At 49.5% G+C, this 27,817-nt stretch overlaps 1 protein-coding gene across 1 annotated transcript; it reads right to left on the bottom strand.

Moving 5' to 3' along the window:
* Positions 1 to 6,717: 6,717 nt before the first annotated feature.
* On the bottom strand, positions 6,718 to 27,573 carry LOC120296833 (bleomycin hydrolase-like). Its single transcript, XM_039318858.1, has 10 exons — positions 27,426 to 27,573; positions 25,729 to 25,864; positions 23,464 to 23,552; positions 19,670 to 19,762; positions 17,460 to 17,615; positions 15,403 to 15,561; positions 15,216 to 15,283; positions 13,961 to 14,078; positions 12,047 to 12,116; positions 6,718 to 7,850 (listed from the first exon to the last, which is right to left on the bottom strand). Exons 1-10 carry the CDS (start codon positions 27,501 to 27,503, stop codon positions 7,699 to 7,701), a joined length of 1,119 nt encoding a protein of 372 aa, XP_039174792.1. The 5' UTR covers positions 27,504 to 27,573; the 3' UTR covers positions 6,718 to 7,698.
* Between the last annotated feature and the right edge of the window lie 244 nt (positions 27,574 to 27,817).

Raw genomic sequence — 27,817 nt, 5'->3', positions numbered from 1 at the left:
CTGGGCTGGGCTGGGCTGGGCTGGGCTTGATGGGGAGGGCGGGAGGGGTGTGTGTGTGGGGGGTCAGGAGACAAGCAGGAGATCGGGGTTCGGAGCTGCTAGTCCTCATGGAGGAGGGGAGCCCTCTTGGGGGCTGGAGGAAGGGCAGAAGCTGCCAGGTTGGTCTCTTCTTGGTCCCACCCCTTTCCCACGACACGTGCACGCAGATTCTCCCCCCCCTCCTTCCCCCCCCCGCTTGCTTTAGGGCAGATGAAAGTGGGAGGGGGGGGAGAAAACAGGAGTTTCTGAAAAAAATACCCGGGGGGGCTTTTTCTTTCCTAACTCATGAAATGCGTTGCAAGTCAGAAGCTAAAGTAATTTTTTTGAGATGTGGAATGGGCAAACTGGGGGAGGACTTATAGTATTAATATTAGTATTATTAGCATTATTAGCATTATTAGCAATAGCAATAATCTAGTATAGTATACTATATAGCATATAGCATATAGCATAGTGTATAGTATAGTATATAGAACAGTATAGTATAGTATTAATATAGTGTACTGTATAATATAGTATAGTATTAAAGTATAGTGAATAGTATAGTATAGTATAATATAGTGTATAGTATAGTGTATAGAATAGTATAGTATATAGTATAGTATTAATATAGTGTATAGTATAGTATAGTCGTGTATAAAATAGTATAGTGTATAGTATAGTATTATAGTATAGTGTATAGTATAGTGTATAGAATAGTATAGTGTATAGTATAGTATTAGTATAGTATTAATATAGTGTATAGTACAGTGTATAATATAGTGTATAAAATAGTATAGTGTATAGTATAGTATTATAGTAATAGTATAGTGTATAGTATAGTCATGTATAAAATAGTAGTGTACAGTATAGTATATTATTATAATATAGTGTATAGTATTATAGTATTGTGTATAGTACAGTGTATAGTATAAGTGTATAGAATAGTATAGTATATAGTATAGTATTAGTATAGTATTAATATAGTGTATAGTTCAGTGTATAGTATAGTGTATAAAATAGTATAGTGTATAGTATAGTATTATAGTAATAGTATAATGTATAGTATAGTCGTGTATAAAATAGTAGTGTACAGTATAGTATTATATTATTATACTATAGTGTATAGTATTATAGTATTGTGTATAGTACAGTGTGTAGTATAAGTGTATAGAATAGTATAGTATATAGTATAGTATTAGTATAGTATTAATATAGTGTATAGTTCAGTGTATAGTATAGTGTATAAAATAGTATAGTGTATAGTATAGTATTATAGTAATAGTATATAGTATAGTGTATAGTATAGTCGTGTATAAAATAGTATAGTGTACAGTATAGTATAGTATTATAGTATAGTGTATAGTATTATAGTATTGTGTATAGTACAGTGTATAGTATAGTGTATAGAATAGTATAGTGTATAGTATAGTATTAGTATAGTATTAATATAGTGTATAGTACAGTGTATAGTATAGTGTATAAAATAGTATAGTGTATAGTATAGTATTATAGTATTATAGTATAGTGTATAGTATAGTGCATAGTATAGTGTATAGTATAGTATTAGCATTAGTGTATAGTATAGTATAGTGTATAGTATATAGTATAGTATTAGTATAGTGTATAGCATTAGTATTAGTATTGGTATAATTATTGATATTCTACAAGACTCTGTTGTACAGGCGGTCCTCGCCTTAAGACCACAATGGAGCCCATCATGGCCGTTGCTAAACGAGACGGTTGAGTTTTGCTCCATTTTAAGATCTTTCGTGCTGCAATTGTGGTGAATCCTTGCGGTTGTTAATTTAGTCACAAAGTTGTTAAATGACTCTGGCTTTTCCCCCCATGGACTTTGCTTGTCAAAAGGCTGCAAAAAGCGGATCACGTGACCCCGTGGGACGCTGCGACCGTCATAAGCACGAGTCAGTTTTCAAGCCTCTGAATTTTGGTCACGTGACCCACGGGGAGGCTGCGACGGTCGTTAAGTGGGAAAAACGGCCATCAGTCACTTTTTTCAGGGCCCTTGTAGCGTTGAACGGTCCCTAAACGAACGGTTGTAAGTCGAGAATTACCTGCAGGTTGCTCACCAGATTGTCCGAATGGAGCCGGGGGCCGTGAGGGTTTTGCCCAAAGTGGGGCTGGTGACCCCATGGTGGCCAATATATTTGATTAAAAAGGAGCAATTTTGGGAGGGGGGGTGACGGCCCCTCACCTGAGACCCCTTGAAGGGGGATAGAGTGATGTTTAAATGATATTTTGGGGTGAAGTTGCAGTCGCTGTTGCTGTTACTCCTGCCTTGGGCTGGGGGTCAGACTAGATGACCTCCAAGGTCCTTTCCAAGCTTTCCGATTCTAGGAAGCTCAAATCGAAGTACTATAACGATTAATAATAATAATAATAATAATAATAATCGCAACTCTGTTTTGTTCCCTGACTGGGAACCTTTGGGGGCTTTTGGAGGCATTTGCAGACATCGGAAGGCGTCTGGAGACCCCTTTTCACGCCCCAATATTTTTTAAAAAATTGAAAAATACATAAAATGCATCAACAAAATAAAAGGCACCAGCAAGAACATTGGGGGGGGGGGTGTTGAAGATTGGAGGAGAAGAACCAGACTCCAGGTTTGTGGCTGCCTTAGACCAATGGTTCTCAACCTGTGGGTCGAGACCCCATTTGGGGTGGAACGACCATTTCACGGGGGTCGTCAAACAACGCAGTCCGCCATTTTTTCCCCCCCTTTTCCTTAGCTGTGCTCCTCCCTTTTATTCTATTGGCTTTTGAAAGCCAATAGAATAGACTCTCTTGAACAGAGTCTAATTCTATTGGCTTTCCAAAGCCAATAGGAATTGTCCAGGCTGTCTCTGCCCAGCTGAGCCCGCCAAAAGCCCCATTCTGCAAACGGTGCTGCACCAGTTGAGTAGTCCTCGACTTACGACCGGTTGGGGGTCGCATTAAAAAGGTTGAGAACCACTGCCTTAGACCCTCTTTGGAGGAGTGGGGTGTGAGCAGAAACTGCTCCCCCGATAGATGAAGGGAACAGTGACCCCTAAATTTTGTCCCTTCGCTGCAAGCAGGCAGAAAGGAAACATGGCTGAGTTGCACCCCACAGAAAATGGGCTTGGGCAAGACCCCTCCCCTTTGCACACTCATGGGGGAGGGGCTTGGGGCACACAAGACCCCTCCCTATTTGCATACTCAAGGGGAGGGGCTTGAGGGGCACAGAAGATGCCTCTCCTTTTGCACACTCATGTGGGAGGGGCTTGGGGCACAGAAGACCCCCACTTTGAACACACATGGGGAGGGGCTTGGGGCACAGAAGACCCCCATTTTGCACACACGGGGAGGGGCTTGGGGTGCAGAAGACCTTTCCCCTTTTGAACACTCAAGGGGAGGGGCTTGGGGCACAGAAGATGGCTCCCCTTTGGCACGCTCATGTGCAAGAGTGGGAGTGGCTTGGGGCACAGAAGTCCCCTACTTTGCACACTCATGGGGGAAGGGCTTGGAGCAGCCAAGACCCCTCCCCTTTTGCACAATCATGGGGGATGGACTGAGGGCACAGAAGACCCCCTCCACTTTTGCACACACATGGAGAGGGGCTTGGGGCACAGAAGATGGGTCCCCTTTTGCACACTCATGGGGGAGGGGCTTGGGGCACAGAAGACGCCTCCCCTTCTGCACATACATGGGGAGGGGCTTGGGGCGCAGAAGACCCCCCCACTCCTCTTTTGTACACTTATGGAGGATAGGCTGGGGGCACAGGAGACCCCTCCCCTTTTGCACACACATGGGGACAGGCTTGGGGCGCAGAAGATGCCTCCTTTTGCACACTCATGTGAGAGGGGCTTGGGACACAGAAGACCCCCACTTTGCACACTCATGGGGAAGGGCTTGGGGCACAGAAGACCCCTCCCCTTTTGCACAATCATGGAGGATGGGCTGGGGGCACAGAAGACACCTCCCCTTTTGCACACTCAAGGGGAGGGGCTTGGGGCACAGAACCCCCAATCCTTTTTCAGCTCCATCCATGCAGCTCTTTCAGGGCCCCTCCAGGAAGCTGCTGCTGCCCTCTGTAGGCCACTGTTGGTACTGCATGCAAGTAGTCCTCGACTTACCAGAATTGAGGCCATCCTTTCCGTTGCTAAGCGAGACAGTTATTAAGTGAACTTTGCTCCATTTTATGACCTTCCTTGCCACAGTTGTTAAGTGAATCCCTCAAGTTAAGTTAATAAGACCTTTGTTCAGTGAATCTGGCTTCCTCCCGTCGCTAAACGAGACGGCAGGTTCAGCGTGTCCTGCCGTTTTATGACTTTTCCTGCCACCGTTGTTAAAGCGAATCGTTGCAGCTGTTTGTCAGACGGTTGTTCAATGAATCCAGCTTCCCCATTGAGAAGGTCGCCAAAGGGGATCCTGTGACACCCCCCCCGAGACACTGCGACCGTCATAAATGTGAGTCAGTTGCCAAGCATCGTCTGAACTTGGATCACGCGATCCTGGGGATGCTGCGACGGTCGTTAAGTGTGAAAAACGGTCCTAAGCCCCTTTTTTCCAGTGCTGTTATAGCTTTGAATGGTCTCTAAATAAATTAATTCAATTCAATCAGATTAGAGATGGAAGGGACCCGGGAGGTCATCTAGTCTAACCCCCTGCTCAGGCAGGAGACCCCGATACCATTTCAGACAAATGGCTGTCCAATCTCTTCTTGAAAACCTCCAGTGTTGGAGCGTTCGCGACTTCTGGTGGCAAGCTGTTCCACTGGTTAATTGTCCTCACGGGCTCAGGAATTCTGGGAGTTGAAGTCCACAAGTCATAACAGAGCCAAGGTTCCCTGCCCCTGGTAGAGAGAGCGTCCTGCTTCAGCAGGGGGTTGGACTAGATGACCTCCAAGGTCCCTTCCAACTCTTGGTTATTCTGCAATATTTCTATTTGGAGATGGGGCCGGGTTCTTCTAAATTCACTCCTTCTAGATTCCTGCTTTGGATTCTGGGGCAAAGAAAAATAATAATAATAATAATAAAAAAGCCTGGAAGGCTTGCAGATCAAAGACGATGCCGTCTGCAAAACCAGCAAGGATTTTAAAAATGCCAACGCTGCAAATCTATTTATTTATCAGATTGCAGCCCCCCCCGCCCTGAACCCTGCAAGGTGGGGGGGGGGAGAAAGAGAGAAGGAGAGGAGAAAGAGAAAGAGGGAGAGAGAGAATGAGAAAGAGAGAATGAGAAAGAGAGAGAAAGGGAGATAGAAAGAATGAGAAAGAGAGGGAGAATGAGAGAATGAGAAAGAATGAGAATGAGAGGGGGGGGAGAATGAGATAGAGCAGTGGTTCTCAACCTGTGGGGTCCGGACCCCATTTGGGGTCGAACGACCATTTCATGGGGGTCGCCAAACAACGCAGTCCGCCATTTTTTCCCCCCTTTTCCTTGGCTGTGCTACTCCCTTTTATTCTATTGGCTTTTGAAAGCCAATAGAATAGACTCTCTTGAATAGAGTCTAATTCGATTGGCTTTCCAAAGCCAATAGGAATTGTCCAGGCTGTCTCTGCCCTGCTGAGCCCGCCAAAAGCCCCATTCTGCAAACGGTGCTGCACCAGTTGAGTAGTCCTCGACTTACGACCGGTTGAGTAGTCCTCGACTTACGACCGGTTGGGGGTGGCAGCATTAAAAAGATTGAGAACCACTGAGATAGAAAGAATGAGAATGAGAAAGAGGGGGGGGGGAGAATGAGAAAGAGAGGGAGAATGAGAGAGAATGAGAAAGAGAGAAAGAATGAGAGAATGAGAAAGAGAATGAGAAAGAATGAGAATGAGAAAGGGGGAGAATGATATAGAAAGAATGAGAAAGAATGAGAGAGGGAGAATGAGAATGAGAGAATGAGAAAGAAAGAGGGAGAATGAGAGAATGAGAAAGGGAGAGGGAGAAAGAGAATGAGAAAGAAAGAGAAAGAATGAGAATGAGAAAGAGGGAGGATGAGATAGAATGAGAAAGAATAAGAGGGAGAGAAAGAATGAGAATGTGAAAGAGAGAGAGCTCAGCTAGAATTTCCTGGTGGAGCCTCAAGTGTAGATTAGAACTCGTGTCTCCCTGCTAATTCAGAACCTTCTAGTCCCACTTTAGGCATAGGAGCTGGTTGGGTGTCTTTCAGCCAATCGCCAGGAGACAGTGAGTTATAGTCCTTCCTTAGATATGAAAGCCGGCTGGGTGACTCTGAGCCAATCGCCACGTGATGGCGAGTTCTAGTCCCGCCTTAGGCAGGAAAGCCGGCTGGGAGACAGTGATTGTTGTTAAGTGAACCTGGTTCCCCATTCACAGGTCGCGAAAGGGGATCACATGACCCCAGGACGCTGCGACCGTCATAAATATGAATCAGTAGCCAAGTGTCCAAATTTTGATCACGTCACCACGGGGATTCTGCAAGTCATAAGTGTGAAAAAAGTTCACAAGTCCCTTTTATTCAGTGCTGTTGTGATCTACTCTAAATTGTTGTGCGACTTTTTTATGCGCATTTGACTGGCAAAAGCCTGTTTTAGCTCTCTTCTTTATCCTCCCACTCTCTCTTCTTAATTCGGATGCAGCTACCTTCAGAATCTTGGGGGCAAAAAAAACAAAACAAAACACCCCAATCAAATCCGGTTCATGGCCCTTCTCCTTCTCCTTTGCAAGCCGCTAGTCCTCAAGATCAAGCCAGGAGACCAAAACGTCATTCAGGCAAGTGTTTTAATTAAAATACTTCATAGCACCATAAGAGTTGTTGAGAGCATACGAAATGCGGTTTATTATTATTATTTTCAATGTTTCCCTTTCTCTCGGGGTGGGTGGATGGGGGAACTCTTTGCCGGCCGGTTTAACAATTGTTCCCTTTTGGGGAGATCTCACCACAAGGAGATCCCCACCAGCTGGAATTCGGCGGAGCAAAAAGCAAAAACCCAGCAGAGTGAAGCCATCTTTTCCAACCTGGTTAACCTTCCAAGATGAGATGGGATCGTGGACTGTCCAGCTGCAGGTCCCGAGATCGTGATAAAAAAATTAAGACATATTTTTGCTTACATATTCTTCTTTTACCGGGAATCCAATTCGGTAAAAGAAAACCGGTCGGAAAGAAGGAACGCCAAGTTGCAGAAGAGCAGTTGGAAAAGGTGGGAGAGGCGTGGAAATTATTGGATAACAGACCCGTATCACCTCCCCCCCCCCAGAATCTTACCCTCCGACAAGGTGGCAGGCAAGGACCCCCGAGGGGAACCCCCCTCCTCAAAACAGCACATCTCCGTACGAGGGTACGAGCCCTCCAATTCCAACTGTCCTAATAAAATCATAGTATTTTTTGCACAGCTCGTTCCAAATCAATTCCTTCCCCGGTTTAAAATGAGTGCATTGAGATGAGTTTTAAAAGGCGTATTTCTTTTTAAAAAACAAAACAAAACAAAAAGATGACACTGGGTTACAAGGAAAAGCAGACGCGACGATGTGGTGGTGGTGGTGGGGGGAACCCCAGGCCAGAGATGGACTGGGGTCTTCTGGAGGGTGGTGGTGATGTGTGTGTGTGGGGGTGAATGTTAGCACCTCTAGCTGGGAACCCGCCACCCCCCGGGGAGGGCTCAGCTGCAGACCTCCAGGATCCGGGGGTCCCTGCTGGCTTGGAGTTGACCCAGAAGGAGAGGGGGGATCCCCTCCTTGTCCCGACCGCTCATTTGGCCAAAGCCCCCATTGGATCCCAGGCGGGCAGGCGAAGGGGCTCCTGCTGTAAGACCGCCAAGACTTCCTCCGGGACGTGTTTGCGATCAACTACCACTTCGTACACAAACTCGGAGAACCAGGCGTCTGTCATGAGCAGGTAACCTGGAAGGGAGATTGGGGGGGGGGGGAGAGAGAGAGAGAAAGAGAGTCAGATAGGCCAGGGGTCCGTGGACCGGTACCGGACCGCAGCCGATCTGCACAAACAAGGGAAGCCCCATCCACGGGATGCAGGCAGCACACAAAAGCACGCACCCTCCGGTCCGCGGAAAAAACCTCTCTCCACGGAACCGGTGGTCCCTGGTGCCCCAACGGTTGAGGGCCTCCACCTTAACAACTGTCTCGCTTAGCAACAGAAATGTGGAGCTCAATGGTGGTCGTGAGGCGAGGACCACCCGAAGTGGCTATTTTTTAAAAAAAAAAAATATTTAAGATATTTTAATTATTTTTCTATTTGTTCTATAATCTGTAAGCCGGCCAGAGTCACCCAAAAGAAGAGGTGGGTGGTATAATAATTTAATAAAGATAGATAGATAGATAGATAGATAGATAGATAGATAGATAGATAGATAGATAGATAGATAGACAGACAGACAGACAGACCTGTCAGGAAGAACCGCCTGAATTTGACAGGTAAGTAGGCTGGGGAATTCTGGGAAGTTGAAATTCAGGCCTGTTGAAGTGCCCCAGTTTGAGACACCCTGGCTTGAACAGAGATGCATTGGATCACTCCACAGACTCACAGCTGGCTGGGGAATTCTGGGAGTTGCAGTCCAGGCCTCTTAAAAGCTGCCAAGTTTGAAAAACAGGGATTGAAACGAATCTACCACATAATCCACAAATTGGCTTGCTCCAAAATGAAGTTGCCGGTCCTACAGGCTCCCTCTGAGAGCCATCCACCATTCAGCCCCAGTTGAGCTTTTAACCACGACAGCAGTGTGATAAACCACAACCAGGAAGACGGCACGGAGCTGGCAAAGAGAACACAGTGCAGAGACTGAGACGGCTCTAAGGAAGTAACCAATTAATTCAACCAATCCATTGAATTACGTAACAGTCAGTGGAACGGCTCGCCTGCAGAAGATGTGGGCGTTCCAAGCACTGGAGGTTTTTAAGAAGAGGTCGGACAGCCATTGGTCTGGAAAGGTCTAGAGCAGTGGTTCTCAACCTTTTTAATGCCGTGACCCCCAACCAGTCGTAAGTCGAGGACTACTCAACCAGTCGTAAGTCGAGGACTACTCAATGGGTGCAGAATGGGACTGTTGGCGGGCTCAGCAGGGCAGAGACAGCCTGGACAATTCCTATTGGCTTTTGAAAGCCAATAGAATTAGACTCTGTTCAAGAGCGTCTATTCGATTGGCTTTCAAAAGCCAATAGAATAAAAGGGAGTAGCACAGCTAAGGAAAAGGAGGGGGAAAAATGGCGGACTGCGTTGTTTGGCGACCCCTGTGAAATGGTCGTTCGACCCCAAACGGGGTCCCCACCCACAGGTTGAGAACTACTGGAATAGAGTTTCCTGCCTAGGGAAGGGGTTGGACTAGATGACCTCCCAAGGTCCCTTCCGACTTGGTTATTCTGTTCTGTCTGGTTTCCTGAATTCCTTTATCTTAAAAGGAAACCACTCGTGCATCTTGTGCAAGACAAACGGGACAAAAGGCTGAAATCATCCTCCGTGGGAAAGGAAAAATTCAGAGCTGGGAAAAATATACATATATACGCCTATATTTTGCTCAGAAGGGGACGAATTTTGCCTTACGAGGCTTTGCTGGCCTCCTCACCCCAGTTCCTGCTTGACAAGCCCACTTCTCCAAAGATCCAGTCCAGACAAGTCCTATCCCTGACTCAGTCCTTTCAAAATACTGTCACAGACGGCGGGTATGGTGAAGGCCTTAAATAACTTGATGATTGGGATGGTCTTTAGAAGTTTGATGACTATTGATCAGAGATGGCCTAGGACAGGGATGGGCTACCTTGGCAACTTTAAGACTGGTGGACTTCCACTCCCAGAATTCCTCAGCCAGCCATGCTTTAAGAGGGGTGGGCTTCCACTTCCACAATTCCCCAGCCAGCATGCTTTAAGAGGGGTGGGCTTCCACTCCCAGAATCCCCCAGCTAGCCTGCTTTAAGAGGGGTAGATTTCCATTCCCAGAATCCCCCAGCTAGCCTGCTTTAAGAGGGTGGGCTTCCACTCCCAGAATCCCCCAGCTAGCCTGCTTTAAGAGGGGTAGACTTCCACTCCCAGAATTCCCCAGCTAGCCTGCTTTAAGAGGGGTAGACTTCCACTCCCAGAATTCCCCAGCTAGCCTGCTTTAAGAGGGTGGGCTTCCACTCCCAGAATCCCCCAGCTAGCCTGCTTTAAGAGGGGTGGGCTTCCACTCCCAGAATCCCCCAGCCAGCCTGCTTTAAGAGGGGCGGACCTCAATTCAGCATGCTGGCTGGGGAATTCTGGGAGTAGAAGCCCACCCCTCTTAAAGCATGCAGGTGGGGAATTCTGGGAGTGGAAGCCCACCCCTCTTAAAGCATCCTGGCTTGGGGATTCTGGGTGTGGAAGTCCACCCCTCTTAAAGCACTCTGGCTGGGGGATTCTGGGACTTGAAGTCCTCCCCTCTTAAAGCAGGCTGGCTGGGTAATGCTGGGAGTGGAAGCCCACCCCTCTTAAAGTGGACAAACAAACTCCCTGATTAACCGGGATTTTTCCCAAGCTAACCTAAGGTGTTGTGCTGTTCTCTTTTCCAATTTCTAGTTTTTCATTTTTATTTCTTTTTATTTCTTTAATTAGGAACAAACAGACCCCCATACCTAAGTCTTTTCCTACTGACCCCAGAGCCCCACGGGCCTTACAATCAAACCGCTTTGGCATCCAGAACCCAGATCCCTGAATGGAGACTTTTTCAGCCCTCCCTCTCCAATTTGGGTCAAACTAGCCAGGGCCAGCAAAGGGTACAAATTCGAAGTGTGTCCAGAGCCACGAAAAGCCTCCAGGGGACACGAAGAATTCAGTCCCACGATGCACAGCCTGCCCTGCCCACTTTTTCCTATGGCGTGGAAAAAACAAAACACAAAAAGACCCAGAACAAAATGTGCAGAGAAGAGCGAGAGATTTCGGCCAGTATTTTTGGAAACAAAAAACCAAGAAAAAGCAGTTTGATAACCTCAGGAGCCCTAGGAAATTCCAGAACATTGGAGGAAGTCCCTTGGCAGCGTGAACAATGCCCTTTGGGGTGGGGGGGAGGTCCTGGGAAAGCAGAGCGGTCCGGGTGAGCAGAGGGGGGAATGGCTGGCCGGAAAGGTGGGTCCAGACCCCAAGAAACGGCTCCGACTTCCTACGTTCTCGCACTCAGCACCTCCCCTGTTTTAATCTGTTGCTTTTGGTCGGCCTCTCCCAGCGACGTTGGACGTCGGTCTCTGAATCCCTCCAGGCCCAGCCGAACTCCGCTTCCAAACTGGGGGTCCTCAACTTACGACCACCACGGAGCCCTAAATTTCCGTGGCTAAGCGAGACACTTGTTAAGTGAGCTTTGCCCCATTTTACGACACTTCCTTGGCAGATTTTTTTTTTAAAGCGAAGCCCGGCCGTTGCTAACTTAGTCACGCGGTCGTTAAGCAAATCCGGCTTCCCCCACTGACTTTGGTAGCCAGAAGGTCGCAAAAGGAATCACGTGAGACCCCCCGGGGGACGCGGAATAACCGTCGTAAATATGAGTCAGTGGCCGAGCATCTGAATTTTGATCACGTGACGTTGGAGATGCTGCGACCGTCGTAAATACGAGTCAGTGGCCGAGCTCAAAATTTCCGTTTGCTAAGCGGGGATAGGGATCCAAAGAATCCTGCCCCAATTTTACGACCGTTCGCGTCACAGTGGTTAAGGGAATAACTGAGGTTGTTAAGTTACACGGTCGTTAAGCGAATCTGGGTTCCCCACTGACTTGACTTGTCGGAAGGTCGCAAAATGGGGTAATGTGACCCCCTCCCCCCCCGGGACGATGCAACCGTCCTAAACGCGAGTCAGTTGCCAAGCGTCGGAAATTTGGATCGCCCCGGGGAGGACGCTACCAACGGTCTTTAAGGGTGAAAAACGTCGGTGCCGTCGTAACTTTGAACGGTCACTAAGCAGGGCTACCTGTAATCGGACCCCCACTTGTCTTCATGGACTTAATTTTTGGGGGGGGGGGAGACAAATCAGGAGAGGCAGATTGCTTGCAGGGGGATGTGTTGCATCCAGATGACCCCCTCCTCCTTTGGCTCAATCCGGAAGCCCCCCCCCTTTTCACACACCCCCTTCCCCCCAAGGCCCACCGTACCTTTATTCCCACGGTCTTCGCCCCACGAATTCTCCACGCGCCACTTCTCGTAGCCCTCGTCTGGTTCTTCCTGGAAAGAGGAATCGCGGGTCGTGAGAAAAACCCAGGGAAAATCCCGGTGGCGTTCCTCTGGGATTGGAATTTACGGGAAAAGGGCTGGTTCTGCCTGATCAAATCATTTTTATCAACGGTTTTTACGGCAGCGATTTTTAATTTTTTTTAAAAAAAGCTACAGGCAGTCCTCAACTTACGACTAGAATGGAGCCCCGTACATTAAACCGGGGGTTTAGTGAGCTTTGCCCCAGTTTACGCCCTTTCTTGGCCAAGGTTGTTAAGCGAATCACCGCAGCGGTTAATAATGCGGTTGTTAAGTGAAGCTGGCTCCCCCTCCCCATTGACTTGGCTTGTCAGACAGTTGCAAAATGGGAGTGCGTGACACCCCTCCCGGGACGCTGCGAAACTGTCGTAAATACGAGTCAATTGCCAAGCGTCTGGATTTTAAGCACGTGGCCTGCGACGGTCATTAAGTGTGAAAAAACCGGTCCTAAGTCCCTTTTTTTCTGGGCCGTCGTAGCTTGGGACAGTCACTAAGCAAGCTGCTGTAAGGCAAATGGCAGTTTTTGCACATGTCCTGTTGTGTTACTTGGTGTCCTGCGGTCAAGAATGCTTTTAGACCTTTGGACAAGCCGGCTGCTAAGGCATACAGGCTTCCCACCAACCCGGCATTCCTGGTTTGTTTGTATTTGGCTGTCAACCACAGCTTCTCTCCCAATTTCTCTTCAGGCCCATCCTGGTTTTTGCAACTGCTAAACGGTGGTGTGTGTGTGTGTGTGTGTGTGTGTGTGTGTGTGTGTGTGCGTGTGCGTGTGTAGATTTCTATGTGTGCCACATTGTTGCAAAACATATTTAAACAACCAAACCAGGATTGTTGGGGACGATAAAGCAGTGGAGGGGGAATTTTCAAAGCCTCGGAGGGAAGAGAATTGCTATGCGTGGGAAGATGACTAACTTCTGGGCAGTGTTCCCGATGTGTGTGTGTGTATGTGTGTGTGTGTGTGGTGTGTGTAGACCACCCTCATCAGATAATTCCCACCCTCAGTTTTGAGGCTGTGGGGATGCTATTTTGATGTTGCTTGAGCATTTAGTGTCCCTTGAAAACAGTGGCGTCCAACCTTGGTAACTTTACGACTTGTGGACTTCAACTCCCAGAATTCCCCAGAGGACAACCAGAAGCAAACGAGGATGGACTCAGTTGATGGGTCAACAATGGGAAGCCTTGAGGGACCAGGTATGGGACAGATTGTGGAGAAGGTCTGTCTAGGTCAGGGGTGGGGAACGGTGGCCCTTTTATGACTGGTGGACTTCAATTCCCAAAATTCCTGAGCCAGCATAAAGCCATAAAAGGGCCATTGGTTCCCATGCTGGCTCAGGAATTCTGGGAGTTGAAGTCCACCAGTCATGAAGGGGCCACAGTTCACCCATGCTGGCTCAGGAATTCTGGGAGTTGAAGTCCACGAGTCATGAAGGGGCCATAGTTTCCCCCATGTTGGCTCAGGAATTCTGGGAGTTGAAGTCCACGAGTCATGAAGGGAGCCATAGTTCCCCCATGCTGGCTCAGGAATTTTGGGAGTTGAAGTCCACCAGTCAGGAAGGGGCCATAGTTCCCCCATGCTGGCTCAGGAATTCTGGGAGTTGAAGTCCACAACTCATAAAAGGGCCACCATTCCACCCTTCTGATCTAGGTGGTCCCTAAAAGCTGACACCAACCTGAAGACACATAACGGCGAAGGTCTATGCAAGTGGTTGTTGAGTTGACACCCACTGGATAACCCATAATCAATCAACCCGGCCTGGCCAATCCATAGGATAGGTAAATTTAAGGCAGGGGGAAGCATTTCCTCCCAAGCCACTTACTTTCTTGCTGAAGGCTGTAATGACCATGGCGTGCGTCATCATGGAGTCCCCGAAAATCAGCCGCTCGTCTTTCTTCAGATTCTTGACTGATACGCCGAACATCAGCTCGTGATTGTATCTGCCAACAGCCAAAAAGGTTCTGCGGGGGGCAAGTGGGACTGGGACCGCTGGGTGGACTTCAACTCCCACAATCCATTGCTGGTCGGGACTGAAGGGAGGGGTCACCCCAAACACCTGGGCTGCTTTGTCCTCTCCTATCTAAAAAATGCTGGATTAAACTCAGAGTATCCTTCAGCCAGCTGGGTCCCGCCTGAGTGACTTTAGGCCAATCAGCAGGAGACTGGAAGTTCTAGTCCCGCCTTAGGCAGGAAAGCCAGCTGGGTGACTTTGGGCCAATCAGCAGGAGACTGGAAGTTCTAGTCCCGCCTTAGGCAGGAAAGCCAGCTGGGTGACTTTGGGCCAATCAGCAGGAGACTGGAAGTTCTAGTCCCGCCTTAGGCATGAAAGCCAGCTGGGTGACTTTGGGCCAATCAGCAGGAGACGGTGAGTTCTAGTCCCGCCTTAAGTATGAAAGCCAGCTGGGTGACTTTGGGCCAATCACCAGGAGACGGTGAGTTCTAGTCCCGCCTTAAGTAGGAAAGCCAGCTGGGTGACTTTGGGCCAATCACCAGGAGACAGTGAGTTCTAGTCCCGCCTTAGGCAGGAAAACCAGCTGGATGACTTTGAGCCAATCACCAGGAGACGGTGACTTCTAGTCCCGCCTTAAGTATGAAAGACAGCTGGGTGACTGGGCCAATCACCAGGAGACGGTGAGTTCTAGTCCCGCCTTAAGGATGAAAGCCAGCTGGGTGACTTTGGGCCAATCAGCAGGAGACGGTGAGTTCTAGTTCTAGTCGCGCCTTAGACGCAAAAGCCAGCTAAGTGACTTCAGGCCCGTCCCTCTCCCTGAACCCAGCCCACCTCACAGGGTTGTCGTTGCGGAGAAAATAGGAAGAGAAAGGAATTTTAGGCATGTTCGCCACCCTGAGTTACTCAGAGAAACAATAAGTGAATCAATACATGTATCGACCCATGAATGCGAGGAATAAAATAATGGATAGATGAGAAAAGGAACCGTGGCCTCTGCATGCAGGCAAGAAGCCCCCAGCCCCCCAGTGAGCGAAACCGGGGCCCCTGCTTGGAAGCGCTCCCCAGGGGCAGCCCCCCCACCCACCCAGCCCCTCCGAACGGGGGTCCATCCTGCAGCAAACCTCACATCTTCAAATCGTTGATGCCCAGCTTGCTGTTAAAACATTTCCCGACGTCGCAGCCAAACCACACGGCCTGCGGGAGGAGAAAGAGCCGTCAGGATGAGGGAGAAAAAGGCAAAAGAGAGTCGGGGTCAACCAAGGGGGTGGGGTGGGGGGGGAAGGGGTCTGGGCAGGGAGAGGCAAGTGGCCGACCTCTCCATCCTGAATGGACGCCGCCGCCATCTTTTTCAACAGCTCCACCGGCTGATTGTTGTACAGGGTCTTCCGGCCGCCCACCATGTTGCCCAGGTACTCCACCGTGTAGAGCTGGTTGTATTTGTTCCGGGGTCGAGGATCGTTCACGAGACACACCTGGGAAGATGGGAGAGGAGAGAGGGGAGGGTTAGGGGTAACTGGGGGGGGGGCAGGAAGGGGCAAGTCCTGGGTGGGTTTGCATGCCCCCACCGGCTAGAGGGGAAGGTTTAAATTTCGGGATGTCCGACTTTGGCCACGTCGAGGCTTGTGGACTTCAGTTCCCAGAATGCCCCAGCCGGCATGGGACTAGAACTCCCTGCCTTGGGGTGATGGGGCCACAATCACTCAGCTGGCTTTCATGCCTAAGGAAAGGGCTAGAACTCACCGTCTCCTGGCGACCGGGCCAAATTCACCCAGCTGGCTTTCACGCACTAGAACTCCCGGTCTCCTGGTGGTTGGCCCAAAATCACCCAGCTGGCTTTCATGGCTAAGGCAGGACTAGAACTCACCGTCTCCTGGTGATTGGCCTAAAGTCACCCAGCCAGCTTTTATTGCTAAGGAGGTACTAGAACTCACTGTCTCCTGGTGATTGGCCCAAAGTCACTCAATTGGCTTGCATCTCTAAAGTGGGACTAGAACTTCCAAGAGCCTGGTGAGTGGGTCAAAGGTCCCCAGCTGGCTTTCCTGCCTAAGGCAGGACTAGAACTCACCGTCTCCTGGCAATTGGGCCAAAGTCACCCAGCTGGCTTTCACGCCTAAGGCAGAAACTAGAACTTACTGTCTCCTAGTGATTGGGTCAAAGTCACCAAGCATCTTTCATGACTAAGGCGGGACTAGACTTCACAGTCTCCTGGTGACTGGCCCAAAGTCACCCAGCCAGCTTTTATTGCTAAGGAGGGACTAGAACTCACAGTCTCCTGGTGATTGGCCCAAAGTCACTCAATTGGCTTTCATCTCTAAAGTGAGACTAGGACTTCCAAGATCCTGGTGATTGGGCCAAAATCACCCAGCTGGCTTTCACGCCTAAGGCAGAAACTAGAACTTACTGTCTCCTGGTGATTGGGCCAAAGCCACCAAGCATCTTTCATGACTAGGGCGGGACTACACCTCACAGTCTCCTGGTGACTGGCCCAAATTCACCCAGCCACCTTTTATTGCTAAGGAGGTACTAGAACTCACTGTCTCCTGTTGATTGGCCCAAAGTCACCAGGCTGGCTTTCCTGTCTAAGATGGGACTAGAACTCACTAACTCCTAGTGATGGGATCAAAGGCCCCCAGCCGGCTTTCCGGATTAAAGCGGGACTAGAACTGCCCATCTTCTGGTTTCTTGGCCAGCACCTTAGGATGCTTTACAGCAGTGGTTCTCAACCTTTTTAATGCCGCGACCCCCAACCGGTCGTAAGTCGAGGACTACTCAACCGGTCGTAAGTCGAGGACTACTCAACTGGTGCAGCACCGTTTGCAGAATGGGACTTTGGGCGGGCTCAGCAGGGCAGAGACAGCCTGGACAATTCCTATTGGCTTTTGAAAGCCAATAGAATTAGACTCTATTCAAGCGAGTCTATTCTATGGGCTTTCAAAAGCCAATAGAATAAAAGGGAGTAGCACAGCTAAGGAAAAGGGGGGAAAAATGGCGGACTGCGTTGTTTGGCGACCCCAGTGAAATGGTCGTTTGACCCCAAATGGGGTCCTGACCCACAGGTTGAGAACCACTGCTTTACATAAACCATAAAATAAGAGAACAGACTATGGCGTCAAATCCCTCGTGGGCTTCCCGTAGGCGAGGAGAAAGGAGAATTCCAATCAACGCGCCCTTCCAGGTTGAATCCAAAGGGAATTCTAGTTTCAGCCAGGAAGGCAGGCTGAAAACGTCGGAGCTGATGCCGGAGGATGGGTTGGGGGACACGGCTGGGCTGGGCTGGGCTGAAGAAAGAGGTATTTCAGGTGAGGAAGGCGCCCAGATCCCGACAAAAGATTCCAGGATCCGGCTGGTTTACGTCGCGGGATCTCCCTACCTTGCTCTCCATATCAAAGAGCGGCTTGACGTGTTCCTGGTAAAACTTTGCAGGGCTGATCGGACCGATCTTGTGGTAGTTTTTGTCCTTGTCGTAATATTCCCAAGAGAAGGTGGTAGGGGGGTTCCCCAGGCAGATGCTGACCACCCGGAAGACCTGGAAGAGGAGAGGAGGACGTGGCGGTGGAGACCCAGCCATCCCCTAAGCTGGCTGGGCGAGGTTGGAAGCAGCGGGTTGGAAGCGGAGGAAAGAGGGAGGCGGAGGGCAAAGGAAAAAGCATGGCAGCGCCACAATGGGATTTGCACCCAGGGTCGCCAAGGAGGAAACCTCAAGCTGCCAGAGGTGTGAGGAGGAGGAGGAGGAGGGGGAGGAAGAAGACTGTGGGGACTCTGGTGCCCTCTGAGCCTAGTGGTTTCCTTGCAGACATTTCATTACCCAACTAGGTAACATCATCAATGCTAGAAGGAGGGGGGGTTTGCAAGGAGGAGGAGGAGGGAGAGCAGGACCGTGGGGTCCCTGGTGCTCTCTCTGAGCCTGGTGGTTTTCTTATAGACGTTTCATTACCCAACTAGGTAACATCATCAGTCCTAGAACGGAGGGAGGAAGGAAGGAAGGAAGGAAGGAAGGAAGGAAGGAAGGAAGGAAGGAAGGAAGGAGAAGGAGGAGAAGGAAGGAGAAAGAAGGAAGTAAAATGGCCGTGGGGTCCTTGGTGCTAATTTACGGATAAATATCAACCAGAAGGGACCCTGGAGGTCTTCTAGTCCAACCCCTCAAGCAGGAGACCCTGGACCATTTCAGACAAGGGGCTGACCAGTCTTTTCTTTGCTCTCAGAGCTGGGTTGTTTTCTTGATTTAAACGGCCACTGAACAAACTGTTGTAAGCGAAGGGCTACTTGTATTTATGACGGTCGCCCCGTCCTGGGTTCAGGGGATCCCATTTGTGACCTTCCCAACTGGCTTCCAACAACCAGAGTCAATGGGGGAAGCCAGATTCACTTAACGACTGCATGGTTCACCGAACGGGTGCAGGATCTGCTTAACCGCCGGGGTGAAAAAGCTCACAAAATCGGGTGCAACACACTGAACAACGGCCGAAATCCTGGCCCCGTCTAGGCTCCATGGGCAGCCACAGAGGACGACTTATTATACATTGTCCTCTACTGCCCTCTGGTGTCCAGATCCCAAACCAACACCTCTCAACTGTCCTGGGCAAACAAGGTCTAGTAGTAGTAGTAGTAGTAAGAAGAAGAAGAGGAGGAGGAGGAGGAGGAAGAGAAAGAAAAAGAGGAGGAAGAACGAGGAGGAAAAAGAAAGAGGAAGGAGGAAGAAGAAGGAGGAAGGAGGAAGGAAGGAGGAGTAGGAAGAAGAGGAAGAAAAGGAGGAGGAGGAAGAATGAGAAAGAGGAAGGAGGAGGAGGAAGAAGAGGAGGAGAAGGAGGAGGAGGAAGGAGGGAGGAGGAGGAGGAGGGAGGAGAAGAAGAAGGAGGAGGATGAGGAGAAGAAGGAGGAGGAGGAGGGAGGAGAAAAAGAAGGAGAGGAGGAGGAGAAGGAGGAGGAGGGAGAAGAAGGAGGAGGAGAGGAGGAGGAGAAGAAGGAGGAGGAGGGAGGGAGGAGGAGGAGGAGGAGGGAGAAGAAGAAGGAGGAGAATGAGGAGAAGAAGGAGGAGGAGGAGGAGGGAGGAGGAGGAAGGAGGAGAAAAAGGAGGAGAGAAGGAGGAGGAGGAGAAGGAGGAGGAAGGAGAAGGAGGAGGAGGGAGGAGAAGAAGAAGGAGGAGAGGAGGAGGAGGAGAAGGAGGAGGAGGAAGGAGGGGGAAGGAGGAAGAGGAGGAGGAGGGAGAAGGAGGAGGAGGAGGAGGAAGGAGGGGGAAGGAGGAGGAGGAGGAAGGAGGGGGAAGGAGGAGGAGAAGGAGGAGGAGGGAGGGGGAAGGAGGAGGAGGAGGAGGAGGGAGAAGAAGGAGGAGGAGGGAGGGGGAAGGAGGAGGAGGGAGAAGAAGGAGGAGGAGGAGGAGGAGGGAGGGGGAAGGAGGAGGAGGAGGAGGAGGGAGAAGAAGGAGGAGGAGGAGGAGGGAGAAGGAGGAGGAGGAGGAGGGAGGGGGAAGGAGGAGGAGGAGGAGGAGGGAGAAGGAGGAGGAGGAGAAGGACTCATTCAGAAGCCAGCCCCAAGCACTAGGACTGGGGTCCCTCCCCACCCCTGAGGACTCCCTCCCGCTACCTCTTCTATCATGGTGTCCACGGCTCCGGAAAGTTCCTCTTTGCTGCATTCCGTTTCTACCATGTTTCTTAGTCGGAGGCAATATTCCCGCATCTGTTTGGAAGGAGCAACATTCATTAAGAGCCTTCAAAATGGTAAAAGCACCGGTCAGTACACAGGTGGTCTTCCATTGACAACGGCTCGTTTAGTGACCATTCAACAGTTACAACGGCAGTGAAAAAAAGCCACTTATGACCGTTTTTCACACTTTACGTCCATTGCAGCATCCCCCCCCCTTGTGGGTCACAGGATCAAAATTTAGAGGCTCGGCAAGTGACTCGTACTTATGACAGTTGCAGTGTGATCCCCGGGCTTATGTGATCCACTTTTGCAGCCTTCTGACAAGCGAAGTCAGTGGGGGGGGGAAGCGGGATTCGCTTAACGACCGTGTGACTAACTGGACCCGCTGCAGTGAATCACTTAACAAAACTGGAGGAAGAAAGGTAGTAACATCGGGCAAAATCTACTTCACAGCTGCCTCACTTGGCAACAGAAATGTGACTTTGGCAGCTAAACAGGGTTACAAGAGAACTAAAAAAAAAAGACACTTATGGTCCTCGTCGTAAGTTGAGGACTATTTGTCGAGGGGACGGGGAAGCTGAGAAAGCCGTGGTTGGACGGGGTGATGAGATCCTTTCCAAGGAGCAGAGGAGGTGGTGGGTGGACGTGGTGTAAGCTGGGAGGATTTGGCAAGGAGAGAGAAAAGATCTGCCAGCTGGTATTTACTTTGTATGTAAATGATATTTAATTAGATTTCCTCTTCTTTGATCTCCCACTTTTAATTTCTTTGGCTTGCCGGCTCTTCTTTCCCGTCTGATGTCTGCATAAGGTTGCTTCTCCCAAAAACAATTAGTGGGGTGACTCAGCTATTTAGTTAAAGCATTTATTCAGCTATTTAGTTAAAGCATTTATTCAGCTATTTAGTTAAAGCATTTACTCAGCTATTTAGTTAAAGCAATTATTCAGTTAATCAAATTCTGGGTGCTCTCAACCAGTAGTTAAAACAACGCCAATATATCATTACGCAGGGGTAGGCAACCTTGACTCTTTTATGACTTGTGGACTTCAACTCCCAGAATTCCTGAGCCAGCATGAGGGAAACTTTGGCCCCTTCACAACTCGGGGACTTCAACTCCCAGAATTCCTGAGCCAGCATGGGGGAACTTTGGCCCCTTCATGACTGGTGGACTTCAACTCCCAGAATTCCTGAGCCAGCATGAGGGAAACTTTGGCCCCTTCACAACTCGTGGACTTCAACTCCCAGAATTCCTGAGCCAGCATGGGGGAACTTTGGCCCCTTCATGACTGGTGGACTTCAACTCCCAGAATTCCTGAGCCAGCATGAGGGAACTTTGGCCCCCTCATGACTGGTGGACTTCAACTCCCAGAATTCCTGAGCCAGCATGGGAGAACTATGGCCTCCTTTATGACTGGTGGACTTCAACTCCCAGAATTCCTGAGCCAGCATGGGGGAACTATGGCCCCTTCATGACTTGTGGACCTCAACTCCCAGAATTCTTGAGCCAGCATGGGGGAACTTTGGCCCCCTCATGACTCGTGGACTTCAACTCCCAGAATTCCTGAGCCAGCATGAGGGAAACTTTGGCCCCTTCACAACTCGTGGACTTCAACTCCCAGAATTCCTGAGCCAGCATGGGGGAACTATGGCCCCCTCATGACTTGTGGACTTCAACTCCCAGAATTCCTGAGCCAGCATGGGGAAACTTTGGCCCCTTCACAACTCGTGGACTTCAACTCCCAGAATCCCTGAGCCAGCATGGGGGAACTATGGCTCCTTCATAACTCGTGGACTTCAACTCCCAGAATTCCTGAGCCAGCATGAGGGAAACTTTGGCCCCTTCACAACTCGTGGACTTCAACTCCCAGAATCCCTGAGCCAGCATGGGGGAACTATGGCTCCTTCATAACTCGTGGACTTCAACTCCCAGAATTCCTGAGCCAGCATGAGGGAAACTTTGGCTCCTTCACAACTCGTGGACTTCAACTCCCAGAATTCCTGAACCAGCATGGGGGAACTATGGCCCCTTCATGACTCGTGGACTTCAACTCCCAGAATTCCTGAGCCAGCATGGGGAAACTTTGGCCCCTTCACAACTCGTGGACTTCAACTCCCAGAATCCCTGAGCCAGCATGGGGGAACTATGGCTCCTTCATAACTCGTGGACTTCAACTCCCAGAATTCCTGAGCCAGCATGAGGGAAACTTTGGCCCCTTCACAACTCGTGGACTTCAACTCCCAGAATCCCTGAGCCAGCATGGGGGAACTATGGCTCCTTCATAACTTGTGGACTTCAACTCCCAGAATCCCTGAGCCAGCATGGCTCAGCTTGGAAACCTCTCCCTTTCCCCTCAGCATGCCTGGCTCAGGAATTCTGGGATTTGAAGTCCACGAGTCATAAAAGAGCCAAGGTTCCCCACCCCTGAGGTAGGCCTTGAGTTACAAACACAACTGAACTGCTGCAGGTGACACAATCGTCTGTTACTAAGTGAGATGGTTCTTAAGTGAGTTTTGTCCCAATTTACGACCTTGATCACCACCGTTGTTAAACGAATTGCTGCAGTTGTTGAGTAACACAGCTGTTAAGTGAATCTGGCTTCTCCCCATTGATTTTGCTTGTCAGAAGGTCAGCAAAGCGGATCTTGTGACCCTTAAGACACTACAACCGACATAAGTCCATGCCAGTTTCCAAGCAGATCAAACTCAACGGGTCCCTCCAGGAAGCTCCGGAGGCAGAGATTTCTTTTCTTTTTTAAAAAATAATATTTTATTAATTTTCCAATTTTACATTTGAGTATTTATAAAGCATCTTTAGCGCAAGTCTCAGGTTACAACATCAGATATTTCTTCTCTTTTTCCCTTAACATTTACTGCAGTGGTTTTCAACCTTTTTAATGCCGCGACCCCCATTCGGTCGTAAGTCGAGGACTACTCAACCGGTCGTAAGTCGAGGACTACTCAACTGGTGCAGCACTGTTTGCAGACTGGGGTTTTTGGCGGGCTCAGCAGGGCAGACAGCCTGGACAATTCCTATTGGCTTTTGAAAGCCAATAGAATTAGACTCTATTCAAGAGAGTCTATTCGATTGGCTTTCAAAAGCCAATAGAATAAAAGGGAGTAGCACAGCTAAGGAAAAGGGGGGGAAAATGGCGGACTGCATTGTTTGGCGACCCCCGTGAAATGGTCGTTCGACCCCAAATTGGATCCCGACCCACAGGTGGAGAACCACTGATTTACTGTCTCGTATTCAGGTTAGTACATTTTTAGTTATATCAACTCAATAAGAACATCATTACATTTATCAATACATTTTTAGCCTGTACACATCTTAATTACATTCAATCTTCATAAACAATCCATATCCTGTTCTTGATTCTTACTCAATTTTTAATTTCTCATCGATATTCCAATTTAATCTTTAATATCCATAATTTTCAGACTTTGGATAACCTGAGCAGGAGGTGGACTAGATGACCTCCAAGGTCCCTTCCAACTTTTTATTATTATTATTATTATTATTATTATTATTATTATTATTATTATTATTATTATTTCCCTGATCTCACTTCATAACAAACTATAATGTCCAAAATACACATTTTCATCTATTTAAATGTAATCTTGTTCTATGTCCTAAAAGTTATCTATTTCCCACCATATTAAGTCATCTACTTAATAATACAATGTCCCCTTTGATAAATCAAAGCCAGAGGCTTCTCACCCACGTCCCACCTACCTTGTTGTTTAGAATGTCATTCATCCGTCTGGAGGCCTCGGAGGTGCTGGATTCAGGAAAAACCTTCTTGGGGACAATGCCGTACTTTTCTGTTTTTAAGACAAAAAAACCCCAAAAAACTCCACCATTCAACACAAATTATCACACCAGCCAGCTGTCAGGTCGGAGAAAGTCTCCATAAAGGGGAATATTTGCAGCTCAGGATTGAACTGAAGGGTTCGCTGGGAGGTTTTCTTGCCGACGTTTCATGACCCAACTAGGGAACATCATCAACTAGAAGGGAGGAGGACGACTGTGGGGTCCTGGGTGAGCCGGTTGGTTTTCTTGCAGATATTTCATGACCCAACTAGGTCACGTCATCAGTGCTAGAAGGGAGGAGGAGGAGGAGGAGGAGGAGGTGGAGGAGGAGAAAAATTGTAGGGTCCTGGGTGCTCTCTGAGCTGGGTGGTTTTCTTGCAGATGTTTCATGACCCAGCTAGGGAATATCCTCAGTGGTAGAAGGGAGTAGAGTTTACAGAGAGAAGGAGGAAGAGGAGGAGGAGGAGGAGGGGGGGGAGGAGGAGGAGGAGGAGACGACAAAGGAATGAAGGAGAGGAAGACCAAGAGGAGAGAGAAGAGGATTCTGGAGTCTTAATTGATCTCTGAGCTGGGTGGTTTTCTTGCAGACATTTCACGACCCAACTAGGGAACGTTCTCAGTGCTAGAAGGGAGGGGGGTTTATGGAGTGGAGAAGAATGGCAGCAGGAATAATGTGGGGTCCTTAGTGCCCCCCTGAGCCTGGTTGTTTTCTTACAGACATTTCATTACCCAACTAAGTCACATTATCAGTGACAGAAGGGTGTGAGGTGGGGAGGGGGAGGAGTGCTAGGAGAGAGGGGGGTGCATTCTGTTCATTTGTGATAACTTTTGTTATCACTGTTGTGATGGGAGTGTTTCTTTTGTCTTAGTGGGTCCTTGATTAGGCCGTTGTGTATCCACTCTATGTAAAGAAGCAGCAAATTCCCCTCCCTTCCAACACTGATGATGTTACCTAGTTGGGTCATGGAATGTCTGCAAGAAAAACACCCAGCTCAGAGAGCATCCAGGACCCCATACTCCTCCTCCTCCTCCTCCCACCCTTCTTCTTTGCCTCCTCCTCCCACCCTTCTTCTCCTCTTCCCCTTCTTCTCCACTCCACAAACCCCACTCCCTACTAACTCTGATGATATTATCTAGTTGGGTCATGAAACGTCTGCAAGAAAACCACCCAGCTCAGAGAGCACCAAGGACCCCACAGTCCTCCTCCTCCTCCCACAAATCCCCTCCCTTCCAGCACTGATGATGTTACCTAGTTGGGTCATGAAATGTCTGCAAGAAAACCACCAAGCTCAGAGAGCACCAAGGACCCCACAGTCCTTTTCCTCCTCCTCCTCCTCCTCCTCCTCCTCCTCCTCCTCCTCCTCCTCCTCCTCCTCCTCCTCCTCCTCCTCTTCCTCCTCCTCCTCCTCCTCCATAGAAGCTCTGTCCTGCCCTCTGTAGAGATGTTTCAGCACGGGGCTTCTGAGCAGGGCAAAGGGCTGACAATGGCCACACAACTTCTTTGACTCTTCCTTCTTTGTGGCAGAGGTGCCAAGAGCTTTGAGGTGCAGCCCCCCACCCCACAATGCCTTTGGGGGGGGGAATGCCAGGGTGCCAGGAGGAGAGGCACAACAGTTTGGGACACTAAGCCCCCAAATTAAAAGGAACATTTGACTCTCAGGCACCCCAAAATAAAAAGAGAAACGGCACAAAAAAAAACGCTTCCGCTGCTCAGATTGTGGCAGAGGGAGCGCTCGGCTCACCGCCATTCGTTTAGTGACCGTTCACAGTTACAACGTCACTGAAAAAAGTCACTTAGGACCGTTTTTCACACTTTACGTCCGTTGCAGCGTCCCCTGCTCAAAATTCGGATGCTCAGCAACGGGTTCGTATTTACGACGGTCGCAGGGTCCTAGGTCACCTGATCCCCTTTGGCGACCTTCCGACAGGCAAAGTCCACGGGGGAAGCGGGATTCGCTTAATGACCGTGTGACTCACTTAACGACCGCTGAGATTCACTTAACAACGGCGGCGAGAAAGGACGTCCAGTGGGGCAAAACTCACCCCACCCGTCTCTCGCTTGATGTCGCGCTCAACGGGGCTCGTAAGTCGAGGCCTCCGCGCCAACTTCCAGGGGCCCCTGGGACCACCCCCCCCCCAAAGCAGCCCACCCCCCCTCAAAAGATCCAAGGCTCTGGCTTTCCTTACCAATGATGTTCACCAGCATGTCCCACTGGCCGCCATCGTTGGAGGGGTTGGTGAGCAGGAACTGGACCAGCCGTCCGTCGATGGGCTCGTGGGCAGTCTCGATGAAAGCGTGGAGGAAGTAGTAGCAGCGCTCGACCTGGGGGTCCGGGCGGAGAAGAGAGTCAGACCTCCCCCACCCTGCTCGGCTGCTGCACCCCAAAAGTCGGCATGCCTGGACTTGTTCCCCCCCAAAAGTCCTTCTGTCTGCACTGACCCAAGCATCGGGGTTGGACTAGATGACCTCTAAGGTCCCTTCTAACTTTATTATTACTATTGCTACGATTATTATTACTATTATTAATTGTATTATTATTATTACTACTACTATTATTTTCACTGTGCCCTTCCCTTGTTATGACAGGTGGTCAGCTAGATGTTGAGACTAGATGTTTTTATCCCACCCTACCCAGGGGCAGGCCGCCAGAACACCCCCCTGGAAGCAAACCCCCAACCCTTACAAGCACTGATGATGTTCCCTAGTTGGGTCATGAAAGGTCTACAAGAAAACAACTGACTGCAGAGAGCACCAAGGACCCCATAGATCAGTGATGGCGAACCTTTTAGAGACCGAGTGCCCAAACTGCAACCCAAAACCCACTTATGCATCGTCGGGTGCCAGGTGGGTGTGGCTCATTGGGTGGGCGTGGCCCATTGGGTGGGCGTGGCCCATTGGGTGGGCGTAGCTGTGGTGGTAACGGCAGATTGGGTGGGACTAAAAAGTTCAATCATCAATTCCAACTTTGCAAGATCTTTTTTTTTCCCACGAGAAGTTGAAATGGACTGATTGAACCTTTTTTTTTTTTTTTTTGCACATGACGGTGGAGGCCTAAAGCGAAAAGGTTTTATAAAACCCAGCTGAAGGCCTAGGACTGGGGCGACGGCGTGCGTGCCCACAGAGATGGCTCTGAGTGCCGCTCCTGGCACCTGTGCCGTAGGTTCGCCATCACTGGTATAGATTCTTCCTCCTCCTCTTCTCTGCACACCCCACTCCCTTCTGACACTGATGATGTTCCCAAGGGTCATAAGTGCGAGGACCGATGCTAAGCCATTTGTCCGAAATGGTCTAGGCCAGTGGTTCTCAACCTGTGGGTCGGGACCCCATTTGGGGTCGAACAACCATTTCACGGGGGTCGCCAAACAACGCAGTCCGCCATTTTTTTCCCCCTTTTCCTTAGCTGTGCTGCTCCCTTTTATTCTATTGGCTTTTGAAAGCCAATAGAATAGACTCTCTTGAATAGAGTCTAACTCTATTGGCTTTCCAAAGCCAATAGGAATTGTCCAGGCTGTCTCTGCCCTGCTGAGCCCGCCAAAAGTCCCATTCTGCAAACGGTGCTGCACCAGTGGAGTAGTCCTCGACTTACGACCGGTTGAGTAGTCCTCGACTTACGACCGGTTGAGTCGTCCTCGACTTACGACCGGTTGGGGGTCGCGGCATTAAAAAGGTTGAGAACCACTGCTCTAGGGTTTCCTGCCTGAGCAGGGGGTTGGACTAGATGACCTCCAAGGTCCCTTCCAACTTTATCATTATTATTATTATTATTATTAAGTCCCTTGTCTCAGTGGTGTTCTAACTCTGGTCGCTAAAGGAGCGGTCGTAAGCCGAGGACTGCCTGTACGCAAGCGAGGGAAGTCGAGGTGGCCGTTCTGGGCAACCGTACCTTGTCCCAGAAGAAGAGGTAGGACTGGCTGAATTCGAATTCCTCAATGTTGAGCTTCTTCATGAAGGGCAGACGCATCACGTTCAGGCAGGAGAAGATCCAGCAGCGTCCTGAGGAGGAGGAGGAGCGGGGGGGGGGGAAGGAGGAAGGTTTAAACTCCGAGGGAAACAGAGGAAGAAGATCTTTTCCCGGAAAGGCAAAAAAGTGGACTTTCTCGGTCTCCTTTTTCCTCGGAAAACGTTTCGCTTCTCATTCCAAGAGGCTTCTTCGGTTCTTCAGAGAGAGAGAGGGGAGAGAGAGAAAGAGAGAAAGGAAGGAAAGGAAAGAAAGAGCATCAGGGAGCAAAGAGAAAGAGAGAGAGAAAGAAAGAAAGAAAGAAAGAAAGAAAGAAA

The sequence above is a fragment of the Crotalus tigris genome, unplaced genomic scaffold (genome assembly GCF_016545835.1).
Source record: "Crotalus tigris isolate CLP2741 ecotype Arizona unplaced genomic scaffold, ASM1654583v1 scf7180000021608.50609, whole genome shotgun sequence".
NCBI lineage: Eukaryota > Metazoa > Chordata > Lepidosauria > Squamata > Viperidae > Crotalus > Crotalus tigris.
Note: the sequence above shows the minus strand (reverse complement) of the source record. Positions and strands in the feature narration are given on the sequence as shown.